Here is a 13,761-nt window from a genome sequence, read left to right on the forward strand (position 1 = left end):
GCAGGTCGAGGTGCGGGTGATGGTGCTGGGTGAGAGCCAGGGTCCAACTCGTTTGATGGGCAGGCAGACGGCCAGAGGCAGGATGGATAGGACAAGGCAGCCCAACCAGCACCAGCATGAAAAGACGAAGAGACCGGGTTGGCCCCCAGCCGGAACCCTGCCGACTTCTTTTAGCTATCTTTAAGCTACCCTACATTAGACTATCAGCGATTCGACGATGGGTGCCCGCAGCCCTGGAAACACATTGTCCACTAAAATAGCCCATGGCAACCTCGCTATTATTGTTGTATTGTAGCTCAAGAGGGACCAAAAAAAAAAAAAAAAAAAAAAACTGTCTAGATGATATTTGTATTGGCTCTCGTCTCCAAGCGGTGAGCTGGAATACCTTCGTTTTGGTATCGCAACTGAAATATTCAACAAGCAGGACATTGCTGTTGTCTTTCCACTATGACGCACTCCGCTTGGCTACGTGTTAAACACAACGCGATGATGTCGATGCTTTGGTCAAATATGGAGCAATCCTTTATCATGCGATTGAAGTACTGTGTACGTACTTCTTTTACTTTTGAGGAGAGAGTTAGAGATTAACTTTGCACAACACCAAGGACGTAGGCTCCAATGTTTTCGGTCAGCTAAGTAGGTGGCACTGGGTGGTGCATGATATAGTAGATATGACTGATTCACATTTGCTCATCTGTATATCGAATCATTTGTCCTGGTCTCGCCCCTACACTCCACTATTTTCTTTTCTTTTTGCCTTCCCATATCTCTTGGGCATGTGTAGTCTACACTACGAGATATCAGCGTGCGATCTTTTCCCAGCCGAGCCATCTGCACCTCGACGTGGTAACGAGATCGACTTTGCAGCGATTCATGGATGCAATCCTGGCGCCACCAAAGCCCAAAGAGCTCTGAGACCTAGCGCCCTTTCTGGTAGAGCTTGTCCCAGGTCTGCCAAGTTTGATCTGTTCGAGTGGGCAATGGGCACAGTGGGCTGTCTCATTGTTGCTTGTGATACTATGTACTTGTTCATGTTTTTTTTTTTTTTTTTTTTGAGGCCTGTATTACAGGTTCAAATATGTCACAACAAAAACAGACCAACTGGTGCGACATCTTCCCACGATACTGAGCCGCAGCAAGGTCCTCTGCGATATAGCTGCACCGGTAGGTATGTGCCACAAACAGTCATGATCCAAAGTCAAAAGACCGCCACTCGTTGTGTGTCTGATCAAGTTATAAATAGATGAATTATGGACAAGCAACACGCTTGATGTCGCGCAAAAGTCGGCACGCGTAAACACCAGTTGTCGTAATGATAGCTATATTATATATTTCGATTTAGTGTCTATGTATAAAGGTGGGCAACTTTCCACAGATGGATGTTTTTGGGGGGTTGCAGGCTACCTACCGCATATCGTGCACGCGTCACGAGTATAGAGTATACTTGTTCTACATTGCATCGTATTTACGCCGCTTCCAGCCCCAGCCAGACTTGTGGCATTCAGTAATGAGCACACACTCACTCATCATGAAGCTCGAAAACAACATTCTAGACTCGGCAATATGCAAATAATGTAATCACTACCTGGGCGCCATGACCAGGTATAACCCTGGCAGGCTTGGGTGTTCCCACCTTGCTGTACCGCCTCATGATCGATCCGGTAGATTTGCCTCCACGGGTCGTGTGCCATCCACAACGCAGCCGTCAGATGACGCGAGGAGCCCGTCCGTTGCTTGGGGTCTCCGGTGCCCATTGCGCCCGAGGTCAAAAGTAAAAGTCTAGGTATCACTATACAATGTTATGAACCCCGGATATGCATTCAATGCCTAGTAACGAGAACCAGGTTCGAACCTGCTCATCAACCGGCCGTAACTAGCAGCCTCATCCAATCAATCCTGGCACATCGACCTCTTCTTCCTCTGGCCTTTCTGAAAACTAATGCTTGGTTGAGGCTATACGTCCATCGCCGAGGGGAAGAAAAAAAAAAGGCAGAGGCTGGACAAGGAGAATCACGAAAGACCTGGCCAAATATGTTGCGCTGAAGATTGTGTGGCATTACGAGCATTGCCGTCCAAGGGTGTAGAGAGCAACCATTGTTAACCATAAAGTTTACGAGATGGCCATCTGTCCTGTGCGGTCAACACCCACTTTGCCAGTAGGCAGCGCCAGATGTTTCGAGAGTGTGTGCATCCCTTGTGTTGTACTCAGCTCAAGCAAGTTTTCCCCGTAATGTTGCTCAATGTTGAAGAAGGGAGGTCATCTAGCTTTGAGATGCTCCGACAATTTTGTAGGTGGGCATCTGAACAGGCCAAGCAACAAGAGCTCTCACCACTCGCTGGTCCAGGCGTTTCGTTTTCTCTCCATTGTTGAACCAGGGGAAACCGCCCGAATTTCTTTGGCTCAGAACGACGGGGCCCAGTCAACTGCAAGCTCCTTATCACCCACTACCCCTCCAAAGAGGGCCCTCCCTCCCCCAGATTATCATCCAACGTCCCAGAGCCGGCCAGCTTCGATTGACCCTCCATTGCCAAACTCGATTCTGGGGAAATACTCATTTTCGACTTCTCACAAGCACGCCAGTCCAAGCTGGGTGCTTCGTGTCGCCGTCTGCATTGCAGTGTCCATCCCAGCTAGGCAGAACTGGATGGGAAGACAAGTGCCAAACCTTGCCTGGCACTCTCACACCCCCAATCGCTCCGCGCCGGCGCGTCACCTCAGACCCCCCAAAAGCTCCGATCCAGCTGAAGCCCAGCCATGGACGAGGTCGAACCTAATGACGGGGCACCCTCCAGGCTCCCCGCCACGAACTCGAACATACGTCCTGGTCATGCGCTCCCCTTTGTAGCACCCAGCTCTTACCTCAGGCCGAAACCGAAACCGCGCATTCCATCCGTATCCGAACCGACTCCAATGAGCCCAATTGACGAGGAACAACTACAAGGCCTGGTGCGTGCTGCTGCTTCTACTGCTCCTTGTGCGAAGCCCTTCAGCTTCGACATGATTGCCGTGGTGCAAAATTTCTCGAGCTACTTTTGCTACATTTCCATGCGGGCCTGTTGACTTTGCATGAACTGTGTGACATTCAGGCTTTGAAGCATGCGCGAAAACTGACTTTGTCTGCAGAAAGGTCTCCGCGAGTTCCTCCAAAGAAGAACAAGCTACGATGTCTTGCCGCTGTCCTTTCGCCTCATTGTCTTGGACAATGATCTCTTAATCAAGAAGAGCTTGAACATCCTCATACAGAATGGTACCGAGTCACTCTATCGCCTCGGTTCCTGCCAGCCAAACTAACCTCGTTTGCGCGACACAGGCATCGTCTCGGCACCACTGTGGGATTCGCATACCTCGAGGTTCGCTGGTCTCCTTACTAGCACGGATTACATGAACGTGATTCAATATTACTGCCAGTTTCCGAATGAAATCGATAACGTCGAGAAATTCCGCCTGAGCAGTCTTCGAGGTATAAATCGACACGGAGAGCCGGACGCATGGGAACACTGCTGACGAAATGGCACAGACATCGAAAAGGCGATTGGCGTCCAGACACTTGAGACAGTGTCGGTGCATCCATCCCGTCCATTATACGAGGCGTGTAGTCGCATGCTTAAAAGCCGTGCCCGGAGGATACCCTTGGTGGATATTGATGATGAAACCGGTAGAGAGACGGTCGTCAGTGTCATCACTCAATACCGCATCCTCAAGTTCATTGCAGTCAACACGGAGCAGTACACATCACTTCTCAAGAAATCGGTTCGCGAGATTCAATTAGGAACGTACAAGAATCTTGCGACATGCCAGATGTCCGACTCGGTCCTCGACGTCATCAACCTCATGGTCGTCCAGAACATCTCGGCAGTGCCCGTGGTTGATAAGAATAATACCGTACTCAATGTTTTCGAGGCGGTGGATGTTATTCCTTGCATCAAAGGCGGCGCATATGATGAGCTCAAATCTCCGATAGGCGAAGCCTTGTGCAAGCGACCCGAAGACTTCCAAGGTATATATACATGTACCGAGGATGACCGGCTCGATGCAATATTCCAGACCCTACGCCAATCACGCGTGCACAGGCTTGTGGTCATTGACGACCGGCAACAGCTGAGAGGCATCATTTCCCTGTCAGACATTCTCAAGTACGTGTTATTCTATGGCGAGGATGTTGATTACTTCTCCTCGTGAAGATCTCTACACAAAAGGGCAATATGGATGGCATTGCAAGGTGTACGGCGTCATATACTCGGTCGGGTCAGGAAAGGCAAGCTCTTGGGGGATTCACATGCACATGATGGTTTCTGCACCCATCAGCTTATAGAGGCCTGCCCGTTACATTTTCCTTTGGTGGCATTGTAGCCTTCTGCAGATGGGAGATGGCAGTGGGGTTTCCAGGAGTTTCAGACGGTTCAATCAACATAAAGACTATCAATCTATCACACGTCGTATATAATGCAAGGGCCGGCGCAGCCGAATCAACACTTATAGCACATCAAGTTTGAAAATTCTTTGCAGCTGGCTGGCATCAAACCACACAGATTCTTTCACGTGGTGACAATCAGGTCAGTTCCCCTCTTGAAAAACTTTACAATACCATAAGGAATAATCCGCTGCAAATGTGCGGCGAGGTGCATCTACACATATACATGCGTCAGATCGCTTTACATCTTAGGGCATGCATGGCGCGCGATGTGAGTCTCAAGGACATGGGACGATTGCGTGCATCAAGGGGAAAAAAATGTCCCAGTCTCATGAACGAAGACGGCGAGCTGAACTCAAAACAAATATATATGTCGAGTGACGGAAGTTGCAGCACGATCGAAATGCATCCATCTAATGTATGCAAGGCAGGTTGTAAGTGCCTAACCTTGAATCTTGAGACATGGACTGCGAGACAGACAAAGGCCGCCATTTTTATCCCACTTTGTTGCTCACTCTGACACATGGTGGAAGGTGCAACTGAGTGTCTTGACAAATGCTAGTTCCTGTTCCTGTTCCTGTCCCTGTTCCGCCTCCCGTCCCAGGCTGAATCTTTGCATACAAGGTCTCATTCAGCAACACGGATAATATTCTAAGATTCCACTAGACACCAGCGTGTTCCATCTCTTCTGCCTACTTCTATGAGAAGACGTTCTTGGCCTCGTCCACCTCATGCAGCCTTACAAGTATGATTCGACTTCCTCAAAAGGAAAAGGGCCGGCCGTCAGTGATGATCTTCTCTCGTCTCGAAATTCTTCTCCCGCTCCAAACAACAGCGCAATGGCACAGCTTGAAAAGTCCAAGGACCACCCAGTCGAGCACCCATCTTCAGCAAACGACATCATAGAGACAGACCCAGACTCATCTCACAAACAACGGCAGCGCCGGTTGCGATTGAGCAACACATGGAGTTCGTCTAGTGCAAATATCGACTTCATCTCTAAGGAAGAGGAGGTGAATGATGTGAGGCCGTTCGTTACCGAGTATAATCGTCTGGCAGAAAAGGTTTCGTACAATCCTATGCAAAAACCCATGTCAGTGAAACCTGGGCAGCGTTGACGTGAACTTGGCAGTATGGCATACGATCACTCGTCCCGGGAGACTTTCCCTTGAAAAGCGTTAGTATCTTTGAGACTGGTCTCAACCTCAACACTAACCATCTATAGGAGAACACGAGCCAGTCACTTCCCAATCGGAAAAGCAGCTGGATGTCAAGGGTTTTGCACCAAGGATCAACGACGCATCCCGAGCGACCTTTGATCGATATGCCGAATCAGATCTTGCGGCACCGAAGAACCATCAGCGATCTGGCCGTAAATTTCGTGCAGCATCAGCGCAAAGAAGGGCTCAAGAATGAGAACCTACGCGACCTAGTCCGCCTCTGTGGGAAGAGCATGTTCTACTTGCCCCAGGAGTATGCTTATGGCTCCCTGATCTTGCCAACTTGCCTGCGCGCAACAGCGCAATACCTCGTGCAACATGGTCTGTATCACAAGAAATATCTTACTGTTCCACTGTTGACTGACCATGACAGCTCAAACAAGTGGCATCTTCAGGGTCCCCGGCTCGGTACGTGTTGTCAATGCGCTTTACGATTACTACTGTGCAGGTATCGATGGTGAGGAGGTACGGACCACAACTCATTGCCCGAGTCTTCCTTCTCATCTCAACTGTGGAGTGCACGATGTTGCATCTACATTCAAGCGTCTCTTGTCTGGGCTTCCTGGTGGTATACTTGGATCTCTCGCCCTGTTTGATGCTTTGGTCGCCGTTCATAGCCAGCTTCACAATACTGTCGAAGCAAACAGGACAAAAGAGACCAAGTTGCGCGCAAGACTGATTGCCTTGGCCATTTGCACGGTCAGATCACAATATCAACGCGAGCTGATCTGCGCCGTATTCGGGCTCCTATGCCTGGTTGGTCGCACCGCTGAAAATGCCCCCAGGGAAGATGAGTATGGCCAACCGTTACCCACATCTGACCTGATGGGATACAACGCTCTGGCAATCATATTTGGACCACTACTTGTTGGCGACTTATTGAGTTCGTACAGTATGAAGCTTGCAGACCCTGTCTCAGGCCTCGTTATTCTGCCCATAACCCAATCCAAGCTTGGCAAGCATCGAAAACTGAAAGTAATGAGGAAGGAAAAGCCGGGAATGTTGGCTGTCGACAGGATCATCGTGGCAAATGACATCACGGAGATGATGCTTGTGCATTGGAGAGACGTAGTGCGGCACTTGGCCAATCTTAAAGCCCACAAGAGAGAGCAGGCGACGACTAACACTGCGGACACTAACGGCGCATTGAGAGAGACACAGAGTCAAACCGACGAGCCGAGCCATGTAAAATCAGATGGGTTGCCAAAAGGGGAAATGGAAAGGTCTTTGTCACAAAGATCTAAATCACAGGCTCCCAGGCGGATGAGCACTCCTCCAGCTGCACATTCGACGTCTTACTCAGGTAAGTTCACGGGAACTTTAATATCTAGTGTCAATTACTCATCAAAACATAGGTTTGGGAATCTCGGAAACTCACTTTGGTGATAGCGGCCAAGATGACAAGCTGCAACTGAAGCGCCGTAGGTCTCGCCCACCCAGCTCGGTTTCTTTCCGTCAATTATCTGGTGGCCATCCCATGAGTCCCCTTTCCCCTACTATGGAAGAGGCACCTATACCTGAACAGCCTGAGACCCAATCGCAGAGCAAGCAGGAGGGCACTCTTGACCAAGCTTCCAACAAGCCAAAAAGCGAGAATCAGCAGGAGAATACTGCCGACACCATGGGTGGATCTTTGAGTGCTTCATACAAATCTCCGAGCCAACCGGCCGATTCATCACGCGGCAGTCTACCCGTGCCATCGACTCTTCGACCGCCAACTCAGCAATCTACGAAGCACGACTTGGAGTACACAGAACTGAAAGTGGATACTAGAAGAATTACGGAAAACATGCTGACCGAGAGCTCAATGTCTCTGGGCACCATAAGAAGACATACTCCGAGCACTTCAGTGCCTGAAACTCATATCAAAGAGCAGTACCCCTCACACATGGATGACTCAACGGCAGGTCATACACCACTTCTTCGCGCTCAAAAACTTCCCATGCAAGAATCCAAGTCCGTACGCGTGGTCGCGTTTGATGAAAGCAGCTCGCGCGGCGGTGTTTCCCCTTCCCCGTTAGGGATGCACCGCTTGAAAGGCCAGGAGAATGTGGAGTCAAGATCCATCCAACATAGGAACATCTCAACCCGTTCCCACGAAAACACTCAAGCGGAAGCAATATCATCGAATGGCTCTCCAGAACCATCATTTGGAAGAACCAAATGGCCAAGCTATATGCCTTCCGCGGTGAACCCTTTGAGAACACCGCCATTATACAAGGCGGAATTTCTACCACCAGCTGAAAACTCGCGCACACAACATACCAACGAGCAACAAACCAATCCAGCTAGAGATTCCAGTCCCACCACCAGATGGAAAGAGCTGGTTAGAGATAGTCCGACGTCTTCTCCAGCGGAAATCAAAAGCAAGCGTATGGCACGGGGGTCAAGACAAAGTCTGACTCGTGAGTCTGGGGAGTCAAGGGCACGTGAAGATCCTTCTAGTTCACTGACTCCTGACTGGAAACGCCAACTATTGATGAAGAGAAGAGGTAGAGAACAAAGCGAACAAGATTGTACAGCGCCAAGGTGGCCCACTGGAGTTGACAAAATGCCCCCAGAAGATGGCCTTGCAGAGTCTTCGCACTCGACCAAAGGTGATGCACCGTCTCTACTAAACGTCACAGCTTCCGCTTCATCTTCCCGGCGATCCGCGTCCAAGCCAGTCAATGGAACTGTCAAGGCGATTGCGGCACGGTTTGACAGTGTATCTCAGGAATCAAGCCCAAGTCAACAGCGAAGTACTCTTAGAGGATCGCATAGCTTTGTGTCAGCTGATACAGAGACTCAAAATCAGAAGCCGGCTGCAAAGACGACAATCCATTCAGATAGCACAAAATCTCTAGAAACTCCCAGCTTCTCTCTGTCAAATCAAGGCTTGAAGAGGGTCAAGAGCACACCGGCCCGTTTTCGTGCCTCAATCAGCCGCTTGAGTCAAGGATTGAGGTCAACTCCCGCCTTGGCCAAGTACGTTGAATTTCCAAGTCCCTCCAAACCAACTACCATTCCTGAAGTGGAGATCTCCACATCTAAAGATGCAGATGAGGAATTCCCAGCAACCCCGTCGAGAGTCCCGCAACTACAGGTTCAGCCTGCTCGTGTTCTATCTCCTAATGCTATGGCTGCGCCCCAAGATGGCTTACCGAGGAGAAGACGCTCTAACATGACCGTTCATTCGCCCGAGGCGTTTGGGCGTGGTAACGTCGTTGAGAATGGAAACGACGGTGGTTCACATGCTGCAAGGCAACTGCGCAGATCTAACAGCGACACAAGCAGCATCCTACATCATCAGATTCGGATACTCCATAGCCAGCTGAATGTGCGAAACGAACATATTCATGGTTTGCGGAGAGATCTCGATGCTATGTATGGAACTGATGTAGGTGTTCTCAGTCAACAGTTGCGGCGGTCCAGACGGGAGTGCCAGATGTGGAAAGACCGTGCTTTGGAAGCAGAAAAGAGACTCGCCGTTTTCGAGAGATTTTCGGCCAAATTCAAGGGCCTCAAAGGGGATATCGACGACACGGCGAATAGTGTTGGAGCCAGGTCGAGTATTTGCAGTCACGGCAACCCACGCCGAGGACTGTCGCAGAGCTCGCACTGCTCTACACATGCGGAGAGGCCAGGCACAAGTTCAACTTGCCACCATCACGAAAAAGACTGCATCGGTGGTGGAAGCGATGGCGTCGACAGTCCCGAGGTATATGAAAACTACATCAGCAAATATCTTGACGACACGCAGGCGAGGACAAGACAGTGCAATATCTCCAAAGCCCAATCAGAGCTATGGATTGCTGCTGAAAGACTTTTGGGTGTTCCAGGTGTTATGAATGAGCATTGAGCATGGTACATATCAAGAAAGGGGAAGTGCGATCCACAGATAGAGTTTTGGAACCACAACAACAAGGCAGTCAATTTATAAAATTAAGTTTCATGTTTGATTTTATCATTTAGAATACGTCCTTTTGTTACAGGACACTCCGTACAATAATGCAACCAGTTAACTATCAATGGATCCACGATCTTGAAAAAGACGTCCAACAGTCTGGAAAAGGAAGGTTGGTATGCTGGCCTGCCTGTGAGCCCTCTCATCGACCACTCGCGCCCTTTGCAGCATAATAATCTGCTGCCCCCGGTGTCGTGGAGAGAGGGCGATAGGGACCTCCCCCGAATTGGTTGCCGGTACCCCAGTCTTTGCGCTCCCGGGACACGTTCTTTTCGTAGCTTTCGACTGCCGGCGACTTGAAGAAACTTTTGAGCCTTTGACGTTTGGACAGTTGTTCCCTCGTACCTCCTGCTGGACCTTTGGTGTCATTGAGATCAGCAGTGGTATTCTGCCGAGGCTCTTGACCTTTGGTATTGGCGTCTTTGGTGGTTGGGGTGCTGAAAGCAGACATCATCAGTGTCTGGGTCGGTTTTGTGTATAGAATCATGACAATGAAGTTTATGGTACTGGCTTGTTGCATTGGACAAGTAACCTCAATGTCCAAGATGTACGAGTTGGTTATTCTTGAACGTTTTGTACCATTCAGCGCATGTCATTTTAAGAATCGCCCCGTTAACCTCTCCAATGTCCAGATGTGCAGGGCGGGCGTTGGTAGCGAGTGGCTGAGCCATGTGTCATACTGTTTTCTTTCGTGCCCACCAGTACATACGCAGACGACAGGATGTGTTGTGTTGGTCACCGTGGTTGTGGCTATGCTTGCCCAACGTACATTTAAACTTGATTACTTGTATGCCAAGGAATGCAGTCATGAGTGATCAGATCTTCGCTTGCTTGATTGGCCGCGTGAAAGCCATCAGTAGGTAAGAGTCGGTCTTGTTCAGCCTGAAAAGGGACATTTCTTGAAATATAGCACATTTTTGCAAGAAGGGAATAATTTGTTTAATAATCCAGAAGGTGAAAACGAAATAATTGTCATTTGGATTTGCCTATCTTGATGACAATTATCTGCGATCGTTTTGAAAAAGAAGGATGCTCGCCGGATGATGGGCTACGCAGATGAATCCAAAGTATCTACAGATATTATCTCGCAAACGCGCCATGTTTTTTCTTCTTCGTTTTTTCTTCTTCTCAAATATAATGCCACGCCGGGTTCAATATGCCGTAAAGATATAAATCTCGGCACCTGCATTTTCTGCGGTGCAATAAGCATGGCGCTTACAAAGCCTGGCTGTCGCGAGGCTCCTGCGAAGGGCCGGTGTTCTGTTTAGCCAGTTCACTCTGGAGTCTTGGCCATTTTCGTTTGCATCTTCGATATGACATTCTCTAACCTGGCAATCTCGCCTTTGAGCGCGTCAACATCAATCGAGGACGGGTCAGAGGCTGCAGTGAAAGATTGTGTCCGTTCAAGAGCGGTTCGTAGTGCCCCATCGTCGTCGTCGTCTTGATCTTTTGCATCGTCGACATCTTGATCACTCACCGGACGCTCATGGCTATCTTTTTGTGGGAAACCGTAGAGTGTCTCATACAGATTAAGCAGTCCAACGGTGCTGTCTGCAGGTCCTGCATTTGGCAGACGGCGGAATGTGGCAATAAAATGGCTGCCCCAATCTTTCATAGCTGCGCTTCTTGCAATCGTGATTTGTGCGTCGGCGGCTGAGGAATGCATCATTCGCTCACGCCAAAAAGAATCATATATATTCGTCAATTTTTGCTTTGAATGCGATGTGAGTCTCGAGTGTATTTCGACTGTCTGGTGTCGACCGCCATGCAGGCTTGGCTCAAGGTCGACTTCTTTGGCTGACAACAACCGCAGCGGCAGACCATGGTCCAGAATCTGGCGAATAACATGCTCCAGCCCTTCTGAGTTCGGCAACAAGAAAACTATATGGCCCTTTGGTCTGACTATAGCTGCAAGTAGTATGGTGTTCATTGTCGTGGCGGGTTCCCCGAGCATAGCATGGACAGCGTGGTTGAAGAGCGGCGCAGTCAGGGTTTGCCAATGCCTGGGTGGAGTTTTCGTGTAGTTGCCATGGATATCCACGTCGAAAAAGTACTGGCCATGATTGTACTCGAGCAAATCCCGCAAACAAGGAAGAGCACTGAACGGACTAGCGAAATGGGTGGTGACCTTTGCTCGGCGATTCTTGGCCCAATTGACGGCCTTTTCTCTTGCGGCGGTTCCTAAGGATTTAAAAGCTGCAAAATTATTGTTGGCAGGGTTACCAAATCTGTATGACTGGGTGAATGTGTGATCTTTAAGAGCTGCTGTAAGCGCTTTGGGCTTGCTCAGGTTGGCGCCGTGAATCGCTCGTGCAAGGTAGCGACTGAGTTGAGATTCCTTATGCGGAGCCATGTACAAAATGTTGAACGGTCCATCTGAATGCATTTCCCCCAGCACTTCCCACGGCACAGTAATGTCAAGATTGAGATTGGCGACAATTTGGTCACAAATTGCTGGAGGAATCTTGTGTGTGTGTGTGTGGTCAGCACCCAATCAAAGAATAGATCTGAAGGAAGACTCTTTTTCACCTACAAGAACAGGACGGTGTCTTTCGAAATCTGAGGATACGGGCAACGTTGGTTTAACCAGGGAACTTGTCTTGGGAGCAGAAACGCTGGTGGGATCTGGAGTGACTATTTCTGCTTTGGGAACGACAAAATCACTGCCTTCAGTGTCGATTTTCTGAGCTTCTTTTGCAACAGGAAGATTGATAGGGAAGTATGAGGCAGCTACTTTTCCGGTAGCTACTTTGCTAGATGATACGCCTTGTGTGTCGACTTTCCGAGCTGCTTTTGCAATTGGGAGAACACGGAAAAATGAGGCAGCTACTTTGCTAGATAATCTGCCTTGAGTGTTGGCTTTCCGAGCTGCTCTTGCAACTGGGAGAATACATATGTATGAGGCAGCTCCTTTCTTGTAACGTACTTTCCGAACTAATTTGAAGTCAGAATTGTTAATGAACCAAATACTGACAAATTACCATGGTCATAAGAATCTACGTACCTTTGGGTTGCGGCAATCGAGTAGCTGCTTGAGATTCTTGGGACACCAAAGTCGGAGATTCTTTAGCCAGCGTCGAGCTCAAGCGGCTCAGCACCGAGCCCCAGCGTAACCGGGACATTTTGGTCGGCCAAATCCCAATATTGCCTGGGTTTATACAGACTCCTTGGCCGAGCAGAAGGGGGTTCGGATCAATGTATAATGGTTGCAGGTTCGTCACAGGACAGATGACTGTGAATGAGAGCTGACGTACGGGATATTCCCAGCCACATCGACAATGAAATGCGACGCTTGTCGCTCAAAATTTGTTGCCGGATGGTGTTTTGAAGCTGTTGTAATATCAAAATTACCGCGATGACAACCAATCAGGTCCCACGATGATGATGATGATGAAGATGCCAATCGATCGAATAGAAGTAGAGAGACAAAATGAGCTGCACCCAAATGCGACAATCTGGTGTTGCAGCACGTTATAACTGAACCATGATTCACACTCTCTTGCGGAAACCGTATTCAAGTCAGGTATGTCAACAACAGAAGTCCTGGAGATTGCAATCCGGGCAAAATTAAACCCATTCGGATTTTTTGCTGTGGAAGAAGCAAGGAATGAATTTGAACCCGAAACTCTGGGATCTTGACATCAATTCGCATTTCTTATCGATAAGAAGACGACCATTTGGAGAACCTTGGGAAAAGGCGAGACAGGTACCAAAAGTTAAGGAAAGCCACCAATTACCCCAAGCACCCCTGTCGGAACTGCACTAAATTTAACGCCGTCTTGGCGCGCCGAACGCGATATCTGCGCTACCTACGAGCTACATTACCCCAGATCAGCGCCGCCGCCCCCGTGCCAGCGCAATTACGCACGCCAGCAGAAAAGAGTTCCAGCGTTGATCGATCGACAGACGGGTTCGACGACCCTTTTTCGCAACACTCGAGCAGCATCACCCTCCACAGTATCCTCTATAAAACAAGGAACTGCGGTCATCCATTCATCCCCTCAAGCACGGGATCTTGTACAACAAGGAAACTGGGCAAAGATGCCGCATTGCGCTTTGCTCTGGAAACGCCCCCGACACTTGCCCCTTGCCTCGCCAAAGACCAGGGCCAGCTTGGTTGCTGTAGCTCGACGTTGCTGTTGATACTGCTCTGTCCTGCTCTGCCCCCCTAATAAGGAAGCTA

At 49.3% G+C, this 13,761-nt stretch overlaps 4 protein-coding genes across 4 annotated transcripts; 2 read left to right on the forward strand and 2 right to left on the reverse strand.

Annotated features, from left to right (window-relative positions):
* Positions 1–2,755: 2,755 nt before the first annotated feature.
* PFICI_07839 (Nuclear protein SNF4) lies at positions 2,756–4,180 on the forward strand (the record flags this gene model as incomplete). Its single annotated transcript, XM_007836420.1, has 4 exons — positions 2,756–2,947; positions 3,125–3,248; positions 3,312–3,461; positions 3,519–4,180. The coding sequence occupies 4 exons, from the start codon at positions 2,756–2,758 to the stop codon at positions 4,178–4,180; spliced, it is 1,128 nt and encodes a 375-aa protein (XP_007834611.1).
* Positions 4,181–5,251: 1,071 nt separating this feature from the next.
* On the forward strand, positions 5,252–9,473 carry PFICI_07840 (uncharacterized protein; the record flags this gene model as incomplete). The annotated part of the gene is made up of 5 exons (XM_007836421.1): positions 5,252–5,434; positions 5,545–5,589; positions 5,641–5,953; positions 6,006–6,935; positions 6,988–9,473. 5 exons carry the CDS (start codon positions 5,252–5,254, stop codon positions 9,471–9,473), a joined length of 3,957 nt encoding a protein of 1,318 aa, XP_007834612.1.
* Positions 9,474–9,720: 247 nt separating this feature from the next.
* On the reverse strand, positions 9,721–10,029 carry PFICI_07841 (uncharacterized protein; the record flags this gene model as incomplete). Its single annotated transcript, XM_007836422.1, has 1 exon — positions 9,721–10,029. One exon carries the CDS (start codon positions 10,027–10,029, stop codon positions 9,721–9,723), a length of 309 nt encoding a protein of 102 aa, XP_007834613.1.
* Positions 10,030–10,851: 822 nt separating this feature from the next.
* Positions 10,852–11,931, reverse strand: PFICI_07842 (uncharacterized protein; the record flags this gene model as incomplete). The annotated part of the gene is made up of 1 exon (XM_007836423.1): positions 10,852–11,931. One exon carries the CDS (start codon positions 11,929–11,931, stop codon positions 10,852–10,854), a length of 1,080 nt encoding a protein of 359 aa, XP_007834614.1.
* Positions 11,932–13,761: the final 1,830 nt, after the last annotated feature.

This window comes from Pestalotiopsis fici (assembly GCF_000516985.1).
Source record: "Pestalotiopsis fici W106-1 unplaced genomic scaffold PFICI_Scf_5, whole genome shotgun sequence".
Taxonomy (NCBI): domain Eukaryota; kingdom Fungi; phylum Ascomycota; class Sordariomycetes; order Amphisphaeriales; family Sporocadaceae; genus Pestalotiopsis; species Pestalotiopsis fici.